This window comes from Oncorhynchus kisutch, linkage group LG8, assembly GCF_002021735.2.
Source record: "Oncorhynchus kisutch isolate 150728-3 linkage group LG8, Okis_V2, whole genome shotgun sequence".
NCBI classification, from domain to species: Eukaryota; Metazoa; Chordata; class Actinopteri; order Salmoniformes; family Salmonidae; genus Oncorhynchus; species Oncorhynchus kisutch.
Window position 1 is genome coordinate 48,595,699 of NC_034181.2, and position 23,876 is coordinate 48,619,574.

Here is a 23,876-nt window from a genome sequence, read left to right on the forward strand (position 1 = left end):
GCCTGATTAATTTAATCACGCAATTATAAACCGTTAATCATTCGATGAGCAGCAGTTGTCACATTAACTAATACAACGTCACGACAGCAGTATGGGGATGGATCCACCTATCCTTCCAGTGAACTTAGGGTATAATTGTGGTTCCATCAGAATCTACAAGCAATAAATGGGTAAGAGCGATTGGCTGGTTTCAGACCAGGCCATTGTTTCCAGAAACAAAGAACTGGCCATTGGTTGGCCATTTTGAGGTGAGGTCCTATCTTATTATGTTGAACCTTGATCTAGTCTTACTTTACTCTTGTCTTACTATCTCAACACACACATGATATCTCCTCCGCAAAAACAGCCTGTTTTCAACCTCTCCTATCAACACACCATGTGGTATATCTAATTGATATAGTAATAACTACAATGATCCTTCAAAGAAGCATTACTTGTAACACCAGTCTCCCACTGCCTTGTACTTCCTAGTCAGAGCACCTCTGTAATAGACTTAGGCTTTCCTTTAAAACTACATCTCCCATCATCCATTTCCTACACATCATCCTATTTCCTACAAACCTTTCATGTCCTTTTTGTGAGGGTCAGAGGTAATTCCCTTTTATGTTACCAGGTTAACAGCTTGAGTAAGCGTCTTTATCTTATACCAAGTTATCTGAATAGCAACCCCATCTGAACTCTCAATATGAACTCTCATTTCATGTTGAAACTGAGCATGAGAAGAACTATGAGGCAGTCCACAGTGACCCTTCCTGCAAATTAGAAGGCTAAAACATCCTTAAAAGCAAGCCAAAGCGGTTGACTGGAAACTCTGTGGTCCACCTCTTTGTTCCTGATTATGGAATTACAATACTGTAATTCAATTAAGGAGTGTACCCTTAATGATTTATCAAGAATCAGTCTTCCCACAAATAAAATAATACCTAGGGTCATGTTCAGCACAAACAAAAGGAAACATTTTCGAACAGAAAACAACGTGAGCGCTTTTATTGGTAGGAATCTCCTTTTTTCTTTTTTTTTCTCTTGATTCCTTAATGTGAATATATTTAAAGGTTCTGACAATGTACCAGAGATAATACCAAAGGCTTTGCAGCATATTAAAGGCTTTGCAGCATATTAAAGACACATTCCTGGTCAACAGTGTGACCCTAATGCTTACTTTTTTTTGTTTTAGTGGGAGCAACCACATGGAAAATAAGTAACAGTTAGCCACGGATAATTTGGCAGATCATTTGTCATCCCCTTAATTGTAAAGGTTGGGGTAGGGTAATCTGATCCTAGATCATTAGTTACCTTCGCCCACAGGACTCTCCAGTGAGGCCTATCACCCTCTCTAAACACACTGCACCATTAGCTCAAGCAGAATCAGTTTCCCTCACGCAATGTATCACACCAAAATGAGAGATTCCAAAGGGATTAGAATACTCAAATACTAGTAATTTAATAGGATCTTTATGGCAGGTTCATTAATTTATTGATTTATTTTCCCTGACCTCCATTTGCTATTACCTTAGTGACCACAAAGCCCAGTGTTCTACCTGGGAGTCAAGCTTCAAGTCCACAAAGCCCAGTGTTCTACCTGGGACTCAAGCTCCAAGTCCACAAAGCTCAGTGTTCTACCTGGGATTCAAGCTCCAAGTCCACAAAGCTCAGTGTTCTACCTGGGATTCAAGCTCCAAGTCCACAAAGCTCAGTGTTCTACCTGGGATTCAAGCTCCAAGTCCACAAATCCCAGTGTTCTACCTGGGATTCAAGCTCCAAGTCCACGAAGATTAGTCTCAGACTATTCCAGTCCAGGTCACTATGATTTGAGCATTGTGCTTTGAGTGGACAGCCTGAGGACACCATAGGCACATTAACTTCCTCATCAGTGACTCCATTTAGCATATTTTGCAACCCTCTCTTCAACGTCTCCACTATGTTTGGCTCAATTACTTGTTCAATCTTCATACTGTTTGACATATTTGGATAAACAGTAGACACCAATACCTCTCCTTCTTTCTCTCTCTCCATATTTTTGTCAGATATATTAGTTCATATTTGTTAGAAATGTTTTCTCCGTCATGCAACTTTATGTTATGATAATCTGTAATGTACAGGGTTGTGGGGGAAGTTGGGGCGGGTGCTATTCCAGGTAAATATCCTCTGTCGGACAGGAGTAATCTACAAATTCCTTATAGTACAACTGGAAGGCTTTCCTGTAGAAGAGACAAGAGGGGAGAACAGATCGGGGGGGGGGGGGGGGGGGGGTGGTAGATAAACAAAAAGGTTATTCAATCATTCAGTTCCTTACCTGACAGGTATGACAACTCTCTACAGAAACATACACTCAGTTGTCAGTTTATTAGGTACACCCATCCTGCACCGGGTCGGAGCCCCCTTTGTGTATAAGGTGGCTGTTGTGAAATTGTTAGGTTAGATTACTCGTTGGTTATTACTGCATTGTCGGAACTAGAAGCACAAGCATTTCGCTACACTCACATTAACATCTGCTAACCATGTGTATGTGACAAATAAAATTTGATTTGATTTGCCTCCAGAACAGCCTTAATTCTTTGTGGCATGGAAACGTTGCTCAATTGGTATCAAAAGACCGAACGTGTGCCACGAAAACATTTCACACACCATTGCACCACCGCTACCAGCCTGTACCATTGACACCAGGCAGGATGGGGCCATGGGCTCATGCTACTTACGCCAAGTCCTGACACTGCCCACAGCATGATGCAACAGGAAGCGGGATTCATTGCATCAATTGTCCAGTGTTGGTGATCGCGTGTCCACTGGTGCCACTTCTTGTTTTTAGCTGATTGGAGTGGAACCCGATGTGGTGTGGTTGTCTGCTGCAAAAGCCCATCCGTGACAAGGACTGACGATTGTGTGTTCTGATGCCGTTCTGAACACCACTGTTGTACTGTGCTGTTATTTGCCTTTGGCACACATGTTAGCTTGAACGATTCTTGCCATTCTCCTTCGACCTCTATCATCAACGAGGAGTTTTCGCCCACAGCACTGCCGCTAACTGGATGTTTTTAGTTTGTCGCATTATTCTCGGTAAACTGTGGACACTGTTGTATGTAAAAAGCCCAGGAGGGCTTTTTCTGAGATACCGGAACCGGCGAGCCTGACACCGACAATCATACTATGCTCAAGGTAGCTTAGGTCACTCGTTTTTGCCCATTCTAACATTCAATCAAACATTAACTGAATGACTCAATGCTTGTCTGACTGCTTTATGTAGCAAGCCATGTGACTAACTGTCTAAGAGCGAGCCATTTTCGTGAACGGGGTGGTGTACCTAATAAACTGGGTGTACTGGGCCAACTGCAACCAACAGGCAGAATTTAGAGCTGGATTTCTTAAAACGTTACCTACAGGATGCTAAAACATTTGCTTACAACCAAAAGCCCACAAAAATTAACTAGCAGATCAGTTGATCACATGTTGTCACTGTTTCAAAAGAGTTAGATGCCAGACAGCTGCGTCTAGGTTCTCTACTCTTGGCCCAATGAAGTATTGGGAACATTGAAAATAGCAAGGCTGGTAATTAATAACACATATTTATTGTTAGAATATAAACCGAATGAATTTTAAGAAACTCGAGGACAGTAAACTCAAGCAGTGTATAGTTCAGTACAGGAAAATAGAGTATAGTTCAGTACAGTAGAAAATAGTTCAGTAGAATAGAGTATAGTTCAGTAAAGTAGAGCACAGTACTGTACTGAAGTGAACTATTCTCTACTGTACTGTACTCTACTTTCCTGTACTGTACTGAACTATACTTTACTCAAGTTTACTGTACAGTAGAGTACGATACTGTATTGTTCAGTACAGTAGAGTACAATGCAATATAGTTCACTACAGTAGAGTAGAGTATAGTTCACTTGAGTACCGTACTCTACTCTACTGTACTATACTCTACTGAACTATACTGCCTGAACTATTTTGTACTGTACTGCACTGAACTATACTCTAGAAAAAACATATGGTATAGTACAGTAGAGTACAGACTGTACTGAACTCCACTCTACTGTACTGAACTCTTCTCTACGCTATACTGTACTGAACTATACTCAAGTTTATTGTACAGTAGAGTACAGTAATGTGCAAGACAGTACAGTACATACCTATGTTTGGGCCACAGAATATAATTTGTAATTTGACACCTTGATTATACTATAATTAATACACATATAGATTATATTAACTCAATCATGATTGGCTTGATTAAGTTACTAACTTTAGATGTAGGCAGTTCAGGAATACTTTATTTTCTCCTTTTAATAAGAAATGACCATACTGTATTAAAATGTCTTTATTAATGGATAAAATACATTTGAAATGAAAAGTAAACTAACACAAGCTGTACATTAGTAAAATGTGTAGAGTAAAGATATTACGTTTAATTTATACCGATGACAATACCCACCAGAGGGCTAAATAGTCTTGAAAAATGTTGGAAGCAAACTAGACTTAAAGGTCAACTGCCCCTTAGAACCACACTTCTCTGGGTTTAAATGGCTTATGTGGCATAGATATGAGTTAGAAACATTAATTACAGTGTCAAAATTGACTACAAAATGTAAATCGGATAATTTTGGTTATAAAGGCAGTCTTGTCCAAAACTGAGTTTTGTAAGTTAGTTTGTTACGACTTGGGTATGGTTGGGTATGGATGACTTACTTATCATGTGGACATTTGCTGTCAAGTCAAAGTGCAACGCACGCACATTTAGCTCGGCAAATAGGAGTTAAAATGGGCTTCCATAAAGTTGGTCCAAACTTCCAATGCATTTCAACAATATGATAGATTTGATCCGACACGGTCACTTCTGCTGTTAGCAAGCCAGGCCAGCTATGATACCACATATTAAAAGGGGAATGATACTATATCTAGCTAAATACAGTGCCTTATGAAAGGATTCACACAACTTGACATTTTCCATATTATGTTATGCTCCTGTCTGATTGATTAAATTGAGATTTTGGGTCACTGGCCTACACAAAATACCCCATGATGTCAAAGTGGAAAATGTAAAAAAAAAATTACAAATTAAGAAAACATTTAAAGCTGATAGAAGTCAGTAAGTATTCAAACCCTTTGTTATGGCAAGCCTAAGTACAGGATAAGAAAATGTCACATAGGTTGCATGGACTTCTGTGCATTAATGGTGTTTAACATGAATTTTGAAGGAGTATCTCATCTTTGTACCCCATACATAAAGTTATCTAGTTATCTAAGTTATCTATCTTAGTCGAGCAATGAATTTAGAACACAGATTCAACCACAAAGACCAGGGAGGTTTTCCAATGCCTTTACAAAGAAGAGCACATATTGGTAGATTAGTATAAAAAAAAGCAGACATTGAATATCCCTTTGAGCATGGTGAAGTTATTAATTACACTTTGGATTGTGCATTAATACACCCAGTCACTGTCACTCCCTGACCTTAGAGATCATTTTAATTCTCTATTTGATTAGGTCAGGGTGTGACTAGGGTGGGAAATCTATGTTTTCTATTTCTTTGTTGGCCTGGTATGGTTCCCAATCAGAGGCTGCTGTCTATCGTTGTCTCTGATTGGGGATCATATTTAGGCAGCCTTTTCACACCTGTTGTTTGTGGGATCTTGTTTTTGTGTTGTGCCTGTGAGCACACCATTACTTCACGTTTTGTTTGTTTCTGTATTGTTTTGGTGAGTTTCAATAATTAAACATGTGGAACTCTACGTCCATTTATTCTTCCAGCGATTGTGGCAGTCACTACAAAGATATAGGCGTCCTTCCTAACTCAGTTGCTGGAGAGGAAGGACACCGCATATGGATTTCACCATGAGGCCAATGGTGACTTTAAAACAGCTACAAAGTTTAATGGCTGTGATAGAAAACTGAGGATGGATCGACAACATTGTAGTTACTCCAAAATACTAGCTAATTGACAGAGGGAAAATAAATCTGTACATAATTACCTTCTTTGGGACTGGTGGGCAGTATTGAGTAGCTTGGATAATAAGGTGCCCAGAGTAAACTGCCTGTTACTCAGGCCCAAAAGCTAGAATATGCAAATTATTAGTAGGTTTTGATAGAAAACACTCTGAAGTTTCTAAAACTGTTTGAATGATGTCTGTGAGTATAACAGACCTCATATGGCAGGCACAAACCAGAGAAAAAAATCCAACCAGGATGTGGGAAATTTGAGGTTGTAGTTTTTCAAGCCATTGCCTATCAAATATACAGTGTCTATGGGGTCATATTGCACTTCCTAAGGCTTCCACTAGATGTCAACAGTCTTTAGAACCTTGTTTGAGGCTTCTACTGTGAAGGGAGAGAGAATGAGAGCTGTTTCAACCAGGTGTCTGGCAGAGTGCCATGAGCTCAGTCTCGCGCGCGCCCGTGAGAGTTAGCTAGGTTCAATTGCATTTCTAAAGACAAAGGAATTGTCCGGTTGAAACATTATTGAAGATTTATGATAAAAACATCCTAAAGATTGATTATATACATCGTTTGACGTGTTTCTACGAACTGTAATATAACTTTTCATCTGAACTTTCGCCTGGACTTGCCCGCGCCTCGTGAGTTGGGATTTGTGAACTAAACTCACAAACAAAAAGGAGGTTTTGGACATAAATGATGGACTTTACCAAACAAAACAAACATTTATTGTGGAACTGGGATTCCTGGGAGTGCATACTGATGAAGATCATCAAAGGAAAGTGAATATTTATAATGCTATTTTTGACTTTTGTGACACCTCACTTTCTTTGGCTAGGTATGTTTCTCTGTGGCTAGGTGCTGAACTGACATAATCGCAAGGTGTGCTTTCGCCGTAAAGCCTTTTTCAAATCTGACACAGCGGTTGCATTAAGGAGAATTTTATCTATATTTCCATGCATAACACTTGTATCTTTTATCAATGTTTATTTTGAGTATTTCTGTAATTTGATGTGGCTCTCTGCACTTTCACCGGATGTTTGTTTGAGACAATGCATTTCTGAACATAAAACACCAATTTCAAATGAGGTCTATGGACATAAAGATTAACTACATCGAACAAAACACACATTTATTGTGAAACATGAAGTCCTGTGAGTGCCATCTGATGAAGATCATCAAAGGTTAGTGATTAATTGAATCGTTATTTCTGACTTTTGTGAGGGCTCTCCTTGGCTGGAAAATGGCTTTATGCTTTTCTGTGACTAGGTGCTGACCTAGCATAATCAATTGGTGTGCTTTCACAGTAAAGCCTATTTGAAATCGGACACTGTGGCTGGATTTACAAGAAGTTAATCTTTAAAATGGTGTAAAATACTTGTATGTTTGAGGAATTTTATTTTCGGGATTTCTGTTGTGTTTAATTTGGCGCCCTGCAATTTCACTGGCTGAAATATTCCAAAACTAAAGTAATACTGCTAGAATTGGGGCAAAGCAATTCACGTTTTGTCTTCAATACAAAGTGTTATGTTTGGCAGCTCCAATACAACACATTACTGAGTACCACTCACCATATGTTCAAGCATAGTGGTGGCTGCATCAGGTTATGGGTATGCTTGTAATCGTTAAGGAGTGGGGTGTTTTTTCATGATTAAAACTTAAACGGAATAGCGCTAAGCACAGGCAAAATCCTAGAGGAAAGCTGTTTCATACTGCTCTCCATCAGACACTGGGGGATGAATTCACCTTTCAGCAGTACAATAGCCTAAAAAGGCAAAGCCAAATATAGACTGGAGTTGCTTACAAAGAAGACAGTGAATTGTCCTGAGTAGCCGAGCTACAGTTTTGGCTGAAAAACGTCTTGAAAATCGATGGCAAGACTTGAAAATGGTTGTCTAGCAATGATCAACAAACAACTTGACAGAGCTTGAACAATTTTGAAAAGAATAATGGTCAATATTGTAATATCTAGGTGTGCAAAGCCCTTAGAGACTTACAGAGAAAGAATCACAGCTGTAATCGCTGCCCAAGGTGATTATAACATGTATTGACTCAGGGTGTGAATACTTATGTAATTAAGATATCTTTGTACTCCATTTTCAATACATTTGCAAAAACGTCAAAAAATGTCATATTTTCTTTCTTTCATCACATTCCCAGTGGGTCAGAAATGTACATACACTCAATTAGTATTTGGTAGCATTGCCTATAAATGGTTTAAGTTGAGTCAATTTTGGCTGATGTAACTGAGTCAGGTCTGTAGGCCTCCTTGCTCGCACACGCTTTCTCAGTTCCGCCCACATATTTTCTGTAAGATTGAGGTCAGGCCTTTCTAATGGCCACTCCAATACCATAACATTGTTGTCTTTAAGCCAAGTTTGCTTGAGGTCAATGTCCATTTGGAAGACCCATTTGTGACCAAGCTTTAACTGATGTCTTGAGATGTTGCTTCAGTATATCCACATAATTTTCAAGGCCTCATGATGCCATCTATTTTGTGAAGTGCACCAGTCCCTCTTGCAGCAAAGCACCCCCACAACATGATGCTGCCACCCCCGTGTTTCACTGTTGGGATGGTGTTCGTGGCTTGCAATCCTCCCACTTTTTCCTCCAAACATAATGATGGTCAATAACAGTTCTATTTTTCTTTCATCAGACCAGAGGACATTTCTCCAAAAAGTACCAGCTTTGTCCCCATGTGCAATTGCAAACCGTAGTCTGGCTTTTTGTATGGCGGTTTTGAAGCAGTGGCTTCTTCCTTCTTGAGCGGCCTTTCGGGTTATGTCGATTTTGGACTGGGATTGATTTGCACTTTTCACATCAAAGTACATTAATCTCTAGGAGACAGAACGCGTCTCCTTCTTGAGCGGTATGATGGTTGTGTGGTCCCATGGTGTTTATACTTTCGTACTATTGTTTGTACAGATGAACGTGGTACCTTCAGGAGTTTGGAAATTGCTCCCAAGGATGAACCAGACTTGTGGAGGTCTACAATTCTTTTTCTGAGGTCTTGGCTGATTTCTTTTGATTTTCCCATGATGTCAAGCAAAGAGGCACTGTGTTTGAAGGTAGGCCTTGAAATACATCAAAGGGTACACCTCCAATTGACAATTGAAATGATGTCAATTATCCTATCAGAAGATTCTAACGCCATGACATATTTTTGGGGAATATTCCACGATATTTAAAGGCACAGTCAACTTAGTGTATGTAAACTTTTGACCCACTGGAATTGATACAGTGAAATATAAGTGAAATAATCTCTCTGTAAACAATTGTTGGAAAAATTACTTGTGTCATGCACAAAGTACATGTCCTAACCGACTTGCCAAAACTGTAAGTAATGTTATGAGACTTGTTTCTACACCTTGATTACACCACCAGCTCTGGTAAATTCAATTGATTGGTCATGATTTGAAAAGGCACACACCTGTCTATATAAGATCCCACAGTTGACAGTACATGTCAGAGCAACAACCAAGCCATGAGGTCAAAGGAATTGTCTGGAGAACTCTGAAACAGAATTGTGTCGAGGCACAGAAGGGTACCAGGTTTGAGGGATAGATGAACGGAGCATAGTACAGGACCTTAGACTGGGGCGAAGGTTCAGCTTCCAATAGCACAACGACCCTAAGTACACAACCAAGACAACGCAGGAGTGGCTTCGGGACAAGTCTCTGAATGTGCTTGAGTGGCCCAGCCAGAGCCTGGACTTGAACCCGGTCGAACATCTCTGGATAAACCTGAAAATAGCTGTGAAGCAACACTCGCAATCCAACCTGACAGATCTTGAGAGGATCTGCAGAGAAGAATGGAGTAACTACCCAAATACAGGTGTGCCAAGCTTGTAGCTCCATACCCAAGAATACTCGGGGCTGTAATCGTTGCCGAAGGTGCTTCAACAAAGTACTTACTTAAGTAAATGTGATATTTCATTTTTTCATTAACATTATATATATATTTTACCTATTTTTGCTTTGTAATTATAGGGTACTGTGTGTTGATGTTACATTTTTTTAAATACATTTTAGAATAAGGCTGTAACGTAACAAAATGTGGAACAAGTCAAGGGGTCTGAATACTTTACATATACTGTACATATAATTATATTCCGGACTCTGACCTTGCTCGTTATAATATTTCTTAATTCCTTCCTTCTTCTGTTTTGGTTTTGTTAGGTATTACTGCTAGGTATTACAGCTACGAACATAAGCATTTTGCTACACCCGCGATAACATCTGCAAAATATGTGTATGCGACCAATGCAATTTATTTTGAAGTCCACAACTTCAAAACATTGTTCTCTCCATAGCAACGCTACCTTACTCGCTGTACTCATTACTGCACCCAAGAAACACCCACATCAAACCACACCCCCAAGATAACTCTTGTTCACCTTCCGCATTTCTTAATGGGCATTGATGAAAAACGAGTCCAAATTACAAAGTGCAGTTTCCCTTTAAACACTGACATTAGCTTTAGGGAGCGATAATATAATGGCCAATAGTAGTTGCAATTGAGATCAACTGTTCTGGTGAACTTAGCGCATATTGGTGGTTTAACGAGAGATCACCTCGTGTTGAGACATTGTTCAATGTTGGTTGTAATTGACCCACTATGGCTAAGAACCTCTTGAAACCTCTGACAATATAAAAGAGGGAGAAAGAGCAAAAGAGTGACATGATATGTATATTTTTTAAGCCAGAAACAAACAAGTCCTCAAACCTCACCCAACAGACTCTGCCAGGGGTTTAGTAGAATCTTCAGACACAAACACATGACAGGCAAATCTCTGGTCAGCTGGGTGTTTTGTGATGAAGCCAAAGTACCTAAGGGGAAAACATACAAATCACACATGGGTAAAAAAAGAAGAAGAAAGTACAGGGGTCAGAGGAGCGAAACCCCAGAGGGAACCAGGTTCCGGGAGTAAAAATGCAGATTTTACAATGGAAGGTACCCAGAGTGATTATTTTTTCTCCATTTCCTCCACTGCTTGCGCTATGACTCTCCCAAAAAGCACATTTTTATTTGAATACAGTGACTGACATAATTTAATCCAGGTCCAGGTACTTACTTGCTGTTCTTAGGGTGATAGCCACAGAAGGAAACATTCTTCAACTGAAAGAAGTGGCTGCACTGGTTACTCTGTGATGACAGACAGACACACATCCATATTATAAACTAGTGGTGGATTTGAGTCCTTAAATTTTGGAAGGAATTTCTTCATTTTGGGCTTAAAATAAGCGCATCGCCTGGGACCATGGGGGGGGGGGGGGGGACTGTGATGTCCCAAGGCAAAGCACACTACATATGAATGCAACATAATTATTTGGTACAAACCTCATTGACCAAATTCTATGGCTCCGAAAAACAGGTGTTGGCAGTAAAAAGTATCCACCCTCCATGTCAACAACTGCATTTCTCATGGAATTTGCTATCTGCTTACACCACATCATCTGTAGGAGCTGTAGCTAGTGAACCTTATGATTGGCAAATTAGATTAGCTATTAAAACAAATCATAGTCTTAATGTCAACAAAGAACCCACTGATGGTTACATAGCTTTACTTCAGTTTAGGTGGGCACCGCTGTTGCCAGATGAATTCTCACTTGCTTCTATACAATACAACTGGATTAAGATGTGTGGACTGCAATACCCTGTAGTGCCCACACTGAGGCGTTATCAACCTTCTTAACTGGGAATATTTCCCTCAGTGTGATCTTGCTGGTCAGCGGTTTGGATAAAACATCTCTTTGTATCTAGTCTTGCAAGCCAGACGCAGAGTTTTGTAGTTGTACTTTGGTCCAAACTAAACTGCTGTCTTTCTAACATGTGCTGAAGGTGTGCCTTAAGAAGTGTGTGTGAGTGTGTGTGTGATGCAAATGCATGTGTTGAGTGTGTGCATAAATCTGAGTATGTCTGTCTGTGTACCTGTCCCGTGTGTCCGTGTGTGCACGCACGTGTGTGTGTATGTGTGCATGTGCAGATGCGCGTGGATGTTTACAATGTGTGTGCATTTGAGTGTGGAAGTCTTACTCTGTCAGAGGCATAGTAGTCATCCTGGACTAGGAGCTTCACGCCTTTCATGTTGATCTCAAGGATACAAGATGAAGGTGGGTTATACTGCACTGTCATCCTCCTATTGGTGGCAATCTGGTGACAATTAAAACAGCATCAGCATCCCGGTTTAGATATTGAAATTATTTGTTAAAAAAAAAGCACCCTTAAAAGCACCCTTAATTGGAATTTAGAACATTTAGAACATGAACAGGGAAAGAGGTGGGTTATTGGTCTTAAAATTATAGTGGCATCTCAGCTAGAAATGCACACTATATATACAGAGTATGTGGACACCCCTTCAAATTAGTGGATCCAGCTGTTTGAGCCACACCCGTTGCTGACCGGTGTATAAAAATGAGCACACAAAAAGTCAATCTCCATAGACAAACATTGGCAGTAGAATGGCCTTACTGAAGAGCTCAGTGACTAGAGCTGCCCCGGTCAACTGTAAGTGAAGTGGGAACATCTAGGAGCAACAAGGGCTCAGCCGCAAAGTGGTAGGCCACACAAGCTCACAAAACGGGAACGCCAAGTGCTGAAGTGTGTAGCGTGTAAAAATTGTCTGTCCTCTGGAAGCAACACCAGAACAACAACTTAGTCTGGAGCTTCATCAAATGGGTTTCCATGGCTGAGCAGCCACACACAAGCCTAAGATCACCATGCACCAATGCCAAGCATCAGCTGGAGTGGAGCAGTGGAAACGTGTTGTCTGGAGTGATGAATCACACTTCACCATCTGGCAGTCCGACAGACGAATCTGGGTTTGGCGGATCCCAGGAGAACGCTACCTGCCCCAATGCATAGTGCCAACTGTAAAGTTTTGTGGAGGAGGAATAATGATCTGGGGCTGTTTTCATGGTTCAGGCTAGGCCCCACAGTTTCCAGTGAAGGGAAATCTTAACGCTACAGCATACAATGACATTCTAGACAATTCTGTGCCTCCAACTTTGTGGCAACAGTTTGGAGAAGGCACTTTTCTCTTTCAGCATGACAATTCCCCTGTGCCCAAAGCAAGGTCCATACAGCAATGGTTTGATCGAGATCGGTGTGGAAAAACTTGACTGGCCTTCAGAGACCTGACTTCAACCCCATCGAACACAATTGGGAAGAATTGGAACGCCAACTGCAAGCCAGGCCTTATCACCCAACATCACTGCCTGATGTCACTAATGCCTAGTTAAATAAAGGTTAAATAAATTCAAATGAATAATGCTCGTGGCTGAATGGAAGCAAGTCCCCATACAAAAAAAATGAATCTGTCCCAAATAGCATCCTATTCCCTAAAATGTAGTTCCCTATATAGGGAACATTGCCATTTGGAATTAATCCTGGATGTACACAACAGGGTTTTAGTTCCAGCATCTAGTGGAAAGCCTTCCCAGAAGAGTGGAGGCTGTTATAGCAGCCAAGGGGGTACCAACTCCATATTAATGCCCATGATTTTGGAATGAGATGTTCGACATTCAGGTGTACACATACTTTTGGTCCTGTAGTGTTGCTTTTGAGCAATGCCTCTTTTCAACCTGCCTCTGCCTCTGTCCTCTTTTCTTTTCTATTATGTTTTAATGATTTCCTGTCTTAACCTTTCTAATTTGTGATCTAAGATTATTCTACTGTCAATGCTTGTTTGTGTTATACAGGGTTGAGGTCAATTCTGAAATGAGTTGTGAATTCTATTGGCTTATTTATTCTACGCATTACTACACGAATACAAAATTGTAACCAATACTATGTATAAGAATCAAACTATATGGTTGAATCAAAGGAATGACACTCATGTCTTATTTTAATTGCTTTGAATTAATTTACTTCCTTTAATTAAAATTAAATTACAATTTTCTTCCTTAGGGATGTATTAAATGAATGCGTTGAATTCAATTCTGAATTCCGACCCCAACCATGGTGTAATATAATACTATTTTCATAGAGAATGTACTATACTGTTTACCTCTCACACTTTCACCCCCATTATTTCCCATCTTCCTACTCAATCCATCTCTCTCTTCATCCATATCTGTCTCTTCCTCCTCCTCTCTCTCAGTTAAAGATTATAGTTTTCATTGGTAATGTGCCAGTTGACGTCTCTCTCACACTCTTTCTATCTTCTCAATATTTCTACACTCTCACTCTTTCTTTCACAAGCACACACACAGCACCTCCCCATACCTTCTGCATAGCTGCACACAGAACATTGTTGCCTTTGTGGTTGGGCACTTGGACCGAGCCCAGGAATTTCATGTGGTATCTGTCTATCCATTCACTGCTCTTCACTGTGGGAGAGAGAGATAGAGAAAGATAAATATATATATATATATAAACTATGGATGCTACAGTACATTTAAAGGCGCAATATGTAGAAATAGCTCTGCCATTTCATGGTTTCTAATGACAAAAGCAAAATATAACATAGAGAATAATTGTACCATCAATAACTGTCATGGACTGCATAAAGATTTACCCTCACCTGTTTTCGTATATTGCAGCATAGTAACTAATAACCACTTAACTATCCTAGAGGTAAGCAACATTCCATCCTTCACAATCCTGTAACTAATAATTCGACATCTGTAAGTATTCATATTCAAATAAAATAAAATGTAATTTGTTACATGCGCCGAATACAACAAGTGTATGCTTATTAACAATCCCTTATCCAACACTGCAGTTCAAAAAGAGTTAAGAAAATATTTACCAAGTAGACTAAAATAAAAATAATAATAAAAAATGACACAATAAGAATAACAATAAGAGGCTATATATAGGGGGCACCGGTACCGAGTCAGTGTGTGCGGGTACAGGTTAGTTGAAGTAATTTGTACATGTAGGTAGGGGTGAAGTGACTATGCATAGATAATAAACAGCGAGTAGCAGCAGTGTACAAAAGGGAGGGGGGGGTCAATGTCTGGTGGCGATTTTATTGATTGTTCAGCAGTCTTATGGCTTTGGGGTAGAAGCCTTTTAGTCCTAGACTTGGCGCTCCGGTACCGCTTACTGTGCGGTAGCAGAGAAAACGTTCTATGCTGTGTGTCTGGAGTTTCTGACAATTTTATGGGCTTTCCTCTGACACTGCCTATTATATAGGTCCTGGTTGGCAGGAAGCTTGGCCCCAATGATGTACTGGTGTTACGTGCCTCCTAGAAGGAGGGAGGTGCAGGAATCAGGAGCAGGAGAGCAAGGAAGTCCCAGTGGCACAATCGTTTATTCAGAAGTCCCACCTTAACAACAACATGGGGGGGAACATGCCCAAACGAGGTCGCCACATACAGGGAAATAAACGCTACACACGGAGGAGAAACCTCTACTCCTAAACACATACCAAAACGGTACAACTGCCGTGAGAAAGAAAACCCTGTGGTGCAAACCCGCACCCCAAACAAAGTAACCACAGCAAACAATCCTGCACAAAGACTAGCAGGCAGCGGAGGTTAATAAACCCACCGAAATCAACTAAATGGACACAGGTGTAAACAAAACAGACAGAGACAAACAAAAAGGAAAAATGGATCGGTGGCAGCTAGTAGGCCGGCGACAACGACCGCCAAGCACCGCCCGAACATGGAGAGGAGCCACCTTCGGGGGAAGTCGTGACAACTGGGCCGTTCGCGCTGCCCTCTGTAGCACCTTATGGTCAGATGCCTGAGCAGTTGTCATAGCAGGCAGTGATGCAGCTGTAGAACCTTTTGAGGATCTGGGGACCCATGCCAAATCTTTTCAGTCTCCTGAGGTTGACACGGTTTTGTCGTGCCCTCGTCACGACTGTCTTGGTATGTGTGGACCACGATAGTTCGTTGGTGATGTGGACACGAAGGAACTTGAAACTCTCGACCCGCTCCACTACAGCCCCGTTAATGTTAATGGGGGGCCTGTTCGGCCCGCCTTTTCCTGTAGTCCACGATCATCTCCTTTGTCTTGCTCACATTGAGGGAGAGGCTGTTGTCCTGGCACCACACTGCCAGTTCCCTGACCTACTCCCTATAGGCCATCTCATCGTTGTCAGTGATCAGGCCTACCACTGTTGTGTTGTCAGCAAACTTAATAATGGTGTTGGAGTTGTGTTTGGTCATGGGTGAACCGGGAATACAGGAGGGGACTAAGTACACACCCCTAAGGGGCACCAGTGTTAAAGATCAGCATGGCAGATGTGTTGTTGCCTACTCTTACCACCTGGGGGCGGCCCGTCAGGAAGTCTAGGATCCAGTTGGAGAGGGGGGTGTTTAGTTCCAGAGTCCTTAGCTTAGTGATGAGCTTCGTGGGCACTATGGTATTGAACGCTGAGCTGTAGTCAATGAACAGCATTCTCACAAAAGTGATTATTTTGTCCAGGTGAGAAAGGGCAGTGTGGAGTGTGATTAAGATTGCCTCATCTGTGGATCTGTTGGGGCGGTATGCAAATTGAAGTGGGTCTAGGGTGTCTGGGAGGATGCTGTTGATTTCAGCCATGACCAGCATTTTATAGCACTTCATGGCTACTGACGTGAGTGCAACGGGGCGGTCATCATTTAGGCAGGTTACCTTTGCTTCCTTGGGCACAAGTAGGTCAAGCAGACCACAGAGTGGTATTTACAGACTCGGTCAGGGAGAGGTTGAAAATGTCAGGGAAGACAGTTGACGATTGCACATGCTTTGAGTACACGTCCTGATAATATGTCTGGTCCAGAGGCTTTGTGAATGTTGACCTGTTTAAAGGTTTTGTTATTCCTTGTTAAAACTTGTTAAGGATAGGGGGCAGTATTTCCCCTTTGGATGAATTGTGTGCTCATAGTGAACTGCATCAAAATCTGTCCTAAATTGCTAATATATGCATATTATTATTATTATTGGATAGAAAACACTCTGAAGCTTCTAAAACCGTTTGAATTATGTCTGTGAGTATAAGAGAACTCACAGGGCAGGCAATCTTCCAAACTAGTTTTGGAATCCTGAAAGTTGGGGCAACTTTGACGTCATCGCCCACTACCTTCCCAACAAGTTATGGATCTGGAAACACTTCCTATGTCTTCCACTAGATGTCCTCATTCAGTAGAAAGTGTAATGGAGCATTTGCTGTGAACTTTGACCTAATGGGAAGTAAAAGTAGTAAGTGTCGCAAAGATTTTCATGTGCTTGAGGGCGCGTATGCGTTTAGAGTGCTTTGTCTGTTCCAGTCAGCCCCAGATGAACTAGGATTGCCCGGTTGGAATGATATTCGATCTGTATGATTATAACATCCTGAAGATTGATTCTGCACTTAGTTTGACCAGTTTCGTCGACCTGTAATATGTAATTTGGAAGTTTTGATGCAAAATTATTCTGGACCAGAAGTCATTTTTTGGGCATTTGAGCTGAAAGTGGTAGCAAATGCTGCTTACATGGACACTAGAATTGAACATTATGAAATAAAATGATTTCTTGTTGAACTAGGAATCCTTGCACTACATTCTGATCAAAGACCATCAAAGGTAAGGGAATATTTATGTTGTAATTTTGTATTTCTGTTGACTAAAACATAGCGGAGAAATATTGTTACGTCTGAGCGCCGTCTCAGATTATTGCATGGTAGGCTTTTTCCGTAACGTAACAAAAAAATGTGACACAGCGGTTGCATTAAGAACCAGTGTATCTTTTTAATTATATGTAGAACATGTATCTTTAGTCAAAGTTTATGATGAGTATTTCTGTTATCTGGCGTAGCTTTCTATAATTCCTCCGGACTTTTGGATAATTTGCTGAACATGGCGTCAATGTAAACCGAGATGTATGGATATAAAATGCATATTATCGAACAAAACATAAATGTACTGTGTAACATGTCATATGACTGTCATCTGATGAAGATTTTCAAGAGGTTAGTGAATTATTATTTTTTTAATCCTGCTTTTGTGATTTTATCTTTTTCGGTACAAAATGGCTACGTTTTTACTTTGTTTTGGTGGTGGTCTAACATAAATATATGCTGTGTTTTCATCGTAAAACATTTAAAGAATCTGACACGCTGGGTAGATGAACAAGGTGTTTATCTTTCATTTGAGGTATTGGACTTGTTAATGTGTGGAGGTTAAATATTTCTACGAATATTTTTGCATTCCCTGCGCGACCGTTTCAGCTGAACGGGGTGTAGTTCCTGTAGGGGAACCCATAGGCTTAACAAGTTGACCAGCATTTTATAGCACTTCATGGCTACTGATGTGAGTGCAACGGGGCGGTCATCATTTAGTCAGGTTACCTTTGCTTCCTTGGGCACAGGTAGGTCAAGCAGACCACAGGGTGGTATTTACAGACTCGGTCAGGGAGAGGTTGAAAATGTCAGGGAAGACAGTTTACGGTTGCACATACTTTGAGTACACGTCCTGATAATATTTCTGGTCCAGAGGCTTTGTGAATGTTGACCTGTTTAAAGGTTTTGTTATTCCTTGTTAATGTGTGTTCATGTACTTCTCATTATTTCACCATGTATTACTTTAATGATGTTAGAAAGATCGCTAGATAAAACGGGATTAGCCGACCCCATTGAAATGTATGGTGTTTAGCTTGGCAGTTAGCTAGCCCCATTGCTATTAATATTTCTCTCTTTAATCATCATGTAAACTAATCAGCATGGATGTGTGTGTATGCAAATGTATATTTGTGTTAGTATACTCACCTGTGTCCTACCTGTTTAGTCTATTTTGGTTCATCCTGGATGTTCACCTCCATGTAAAATGCCCTATCTAAAAATGACTATTGTAGCCTATATCTACCTTGTGAGACCTGTAAATCATTATTCTCTCCAAACATGTTATGTGTTACTGTTTAGCTTTGATACATCCAATTCTACATGTATCTATATATACACTTCCAGTACACCTACTCATTCATTGTAGAAAAATAGTGAAGACATCAGAACTATGAAATAACACATATGGAATCATGTAGTAAACAAAAAAAGTGTTAAACACATCAAAATATATTTTATATTCGAGATTCTTCAAATAGACACCCTTTGCCTTGATGATAGCTTTGTACACTCTTGACATTCTCTCAACCAGCTTCATGATGTAGTTACTTGGAATGCATTTCAATTAACAGGTGTGCCTTCTTAAAAGTTAATTTGTGGAATTTCTTTCCTTCTTAATGCATTTCAGCCAATCAGTTGTGTTGTGACAAGGTAGTGGTGGTATACAGAAGATAGCCCTATTTGGTAAAAGTTCATGTTATGGCAAGAACAGCTCAAATAAGCAAAGAGAAACGACAGTCCATCATTACTTTAAGACATGAAGGTCAGTCAATACAGAAAATTTCAATAACTTTGAAAGTGCAATTGCAAAAACTTCAAGCGCTATGATGAAACTGGCTCTCATGAGGACCGCCACAGGAATGGAAGACCCAGAGTTACCAGGATAAGTTCATTAGAGTTACCAGCCTCATAAATTTGCAGCCAAAATAAGTGCTTCACTGAGTTCAAGTAACAGACACATCTCAACATCAACTGTTCAGAGGAGACTGTGAATCAGGCCTTCGTGTTCGAATTGCTGCAAAGAAACCACTACTAAAGGACACCAATATGAAGAAGAGACTTGCTCAGGCCAAGAAACACGAGAAATGGAGATTAGACCAGTGGAAATGTGTACTTTGGTCTGGAGTCCAAATTGGAGAATTTTTGTTCCAACCGCCATGTCTTTGTGAGACGCGATGTGGGTGAACGGACACGATGTGGGTGAATGGCCCAACAACCTCCAGGCTGTGTAAGGGCTATTTTACCAAGAAGGAGAGTGATGGAGTGCTGCATCAGATGACCTGGCCTCCACAATCACCCAACCTCAACCTAATTGAGATGGTTTGGGATGAGTCGAACTGCAGAGTGAAGGAAAAGCAGAATATGTGGTAACTCCTTCAACACTGTTGGAAAAGCATTCCAGGTGAAGCTGGTTGAGAGAATGCCAAGAGTGTGCAAAGCTGTCATCAAGGCAAAGGGTGGCTATTTGAAGAATCTCAAATATAAAATATATTTAGATTTGTTTAACACTTTTTTGTTTACTACATGATTCCATATGCGTTGTCATAGTTTTGATGTCTTCACTATTATTCTACAATTTACAAAATAGAACTGTAAAACTTTTGCTTGGTAGTGTATATGAGAATATCATACTTACCTTTTGTCATGCTGTGCTTATAATATTTGTGCGTACAGTTTTAGACTTCTGAAATTCAAATTATATCTCCAGCCTGGTTCTTGGAGGATTAGCGTTAAGAAAATTTTAGCTGGCTATCTACCTAATGAAGCGCTCATTAGAGCATGACTTTAGTGAGAACTGCAAACATAATGTATTATCAGCTGTTTGAAGCTGGTGTGCAGAACTGAATGTAAAAATACACAAAAATGTAATTTATGGAGGGGGAGCATACATATCTACATCTTATCAGACTTGCTTTCAATGAGAATGACATGTCAACTCCCATTTCTATGTGATCACGTATATCTACTGTATGTGATCATCATGGTTGCACCATTTCTGTGCAGTAAGCAGTTTGTTTCTACCTCTCTATATACACTGCTCAAAAAAAGTAAAGGGAACACTTAAACAACAAAATGTTGTTCACACTTCTGTGAAATCAAACTGTCCACTTAGGAAGCAACACTGATTGACAATAAATTTCACATGCTGTTGTGCAAATGGAATAGACAACAGATGGAAATTATAAGCAATTAGTAAGACCAATAAAGGAGTGGTTCTGCAGGTGGGGACCACAGACCACTTCTCAGTTCCTATGTTTCCTGGCTGATGTTTTGGTCACTTTTGAATGCTGGCGGTGCTTTCACTCTAGTGGTAGCATGAGACGGAGTCTACAACCTACACAAGTGGCTCAGGTTAGTGCAGCTCATCCAGGATGGAACATCAATGCGAGCTGTGGCAAGAAGGTTTGCTGTGTCTGTCAGCGTAGTGTCCATGGAGCATGGAGGCGCTACCAGGAGACATGCCAGTACAACAGGAGACGTGGAGGAGGCCATAGGAGGGCAACAACCCAGCAGCAGAACCACTACCTCCGCCTTTGTGCAAGGAGGAGCAGGAGGAGCACTGCCAGAGCCCTGCAAAATAACCTCCAGCAGGCCACAAATGTGCATGTGTCTGCTCAAACGGTCAGAGACAGACTCCATGAGGGTGGTATGAGGGCCCGACGTCCACAGGTGGGGGTTGTGCTTACAGCCCAACACCGTGCAGGACGTTTGGCATTTGCCAGAGAACACCAAGATTGGCAAATTCGCCACTGGCGCCCTGTGCTCTTCACAGATGAAAGCAGGTTCACACTGAGCACTTGACAGATGTGACAGAGTCTGGAGATGCCGTGGAGAACGTTCTGCTGCCTGCAACATCCTCCAGCATGACCGGTTTGGCGGTGGGTCAGTTATGGTGTGGGGTGGCATTTCTTTGGGGGGCCACACAGCCCTCCATGTGCTCGCCAGAGGTAGCCTGACTGTCCAGGAGTTGGCGGATGCTTTAGTCCAGGTCTGGGAGGAGATCCCTCAGGAGACCATCCGCCACCTCATCAGGAGCATGCCCAGGCGTTGTAGGGAGGTCATACAGGCACGTGGAGGCCACACACACTACTGAGCCTCATTTTTACTTGTTTTAAGGACATTACATCAAAGTTGGATCAGCCTGTAGTGTGGTTTTCCACTTTAATTTTGAGTGTGACTCCAAATCCAGACCTCCATGGGTTGATACATTTGATTTCCATTGATAATTTTTGTGTGATTTTGTTGTCAACACATTCAACTATGTAAAGAAAAACGTATTTAATAAGAATATTTCATTCATTCAGATGTGTTATTTTAGTGTTCCCTTTATTTTTTTGAGCAGTGTATATAGGTATATAGACCAAGGTCAAATTGCGGATATAGTCTACCCAGGACATCATGTCACTTTTCCGGGCACCGGGTTTAATTTTTATTTAATTTGTTTCATTACGTGTTTTGCTAGTTTGAGACCTATACTTATGTAAGCAGATGAAGGGTCATGGTTGAAAAAATACGTTAAATAGTAATTTTACCCAGAACAGAAGGGAGGGTTAAAGTGCTCTACACAAGGTTGGTTCAATGCCATTAATACTGTAATGTGCATCAATATCTTCACCTTTAGAGCTGTCAACACAGGTTAAAGGGGCAATCTGTGATTGGTTACACACCATGGCAAAGAAATATGACTTTACTTACATGTCATGTGCTTGAATCATTTGATTATGAGGGTCAAACTATTTAATATTTGCTCTCCTTAAAGAGGCAATCTACAGCTGTTATGTTCATTTTAGACTTTTTAAATAATTATATACTGTAGACCCATTGATTCTTGAAGAATATTACTTCCACATTCTCATGAGTTTAGTTCAAAACTATCAGCTTGTTTTACTCCACTGTGTATAAACTATTTAATTGTAAATAGTTACATAGCCTATTACATAGTTTTTACCATGTTTTGAGGCTATCATTTTGATATCATGAATGGTCAGTCCTTGCATCCATAGCTCTGATGAGTGGTTACATTTCTCCAGTCGCATCCCTCAGCTGTTTACCAAATCAAATGCAGGATGTTGGCTTTGTTATTGTTTGAACTACAGATGGCCCCTTTAAAGTGCTGCAAATACTCATTTAGCATTTTAGCACTGTCTAAATAAGCAGGGATCAAAGCACTGAACCTTTGAAGCTCTCTGGCTTCTTGGCGACCTCTATGGCGTAGTAAGCAGGGAAGATGCCGCGGGTGCCTGTACGCATGTTGTAGCCTTCGTGCCAGTAATCCTCTGCTTGTACCTCCACCAGTAGAGGGTCATCCACCTCCAACTCCAGCTCGTCATCATGGCGAGGGACGAACCTGTAGCCATCACAGAAACAGGGGCAAATAACCAGACAGAACAACACATCAGATTTTAGAACCTGTTCATGCTTAGAGAGACAATTTGTTAACTGGGTAACATTCAAGTCCACACCTGTGTACTTTGGCTGGTAACAGATACAGTGCACTCAGCTTATACAGATATACAACTGAACTGCTTATAGTGGTCAAACACCATAACTAAGAAATACTCCGGCTGTGTCATGTGTCATTTGGTGTCATGTGTCATGAATCATTTGGTTTAATCATCATGATCAAACTGTTTAATATGTGTGTTCCTTAAAGGGGTAATCTGCAGTTGCTACATACATTTTTTTAAAACTTTTGAATGAATTATGCATTGATTCTTGAAGAATATAACTTGTATCATAAGCTTAGTTCAACTGCCATCAGAACCCAAAATATAAGCGTGTTTTAATCCCTTGTTTTGTAAACAGAGGGTGCATGACAGTACATGAAGGATTACTTGTCTTATACTGTTCAAATGTATGATGAAGTTACGAGTAATGGTAAAAGGATCACCAAATTGAAACATTTCTGTGGTAGTACTTCCATGAATTTCACTGTAGTATTTGCCCTCTCTGTTGAACACAGACCAACAATACACCAAACAACGCGTATTGAGCAAAATCTGTGTCCAAATCAATCAAACACTCAATATTTATTGAAAATGTTATTGTATTTTTTGCTTTTAAGAGGTCTGGGGGGGTTGAATTTTTCAGAGAGCCGATCTGTGACCTGCCAAATAACATATACTTATTTAATTGATTTTATGACTCCAGATTTTTCCACCTTGCCGGCTTGGGGATTCAAACCAGCAACCTTTTGGATACTAGCCCAATGCTTAGTTTAAAGATAATTGACATTAGATCATAGTTAGCTTAGCACAATTGCTGGAAGTCTCAAGGTACAGTAGCCAACTCCTCTCAAAAGCATGGAATAAATATCTCCTAGCTACTCCAAAGATGGGTGGTTAGCACTTTCTATGTATTTTTACAAGTATGTATAAAACTATACAATTTCAATTCTAGTTGTTTTAAATGCAGT

The 23,876-nt window shown here is 40.6% G+C and overlaps 1 protein-coding gene across 1 annotated transcript in view; it reads right to left on the reverse strand.

Moving 5' to 3' along the window:
- Window positions 1-970: 970 nt before the first annotated feature.
- The window catches only part of mapk8ip1b (mitogen-activated protein kinase 8 interacting protein 1b), a 118,781-nt gene continuing 95,875 nt past the window's right edge, over window positions 971-23,876 (reverse strand). Inside the window, exons 7-12 of the mRNA XM_031830478.1 lie at window positions 22,636-22,808; window positions 14,155-14,258; window positions 11,965-12,081; window positions 11,003-11,073; window positions 10,659-10,757; window positions 971-2,198 (exon numbers count right to left, since the gene is read on the reverse strand). Coding sequence (XP_031686338.1) covers window positions 2,126-2,198; window positions 10,659-10,757; window positions 11,003-11,073; window positions 11,965-12,081; window positions 14,155-14,258; window positions 22,636-22,808 — 637 coding nt within the window. The 3' untranslated portion in view covers window positions 971-2,125. The remainder of the gene's footprint in view (window positions 2,199-10,658; window positions 10,758-11,002; window positions 11,074-11,964; window positions 12,082-14,154; window positions 14,259-22,635; window positions 22,809-23,876) is intronic.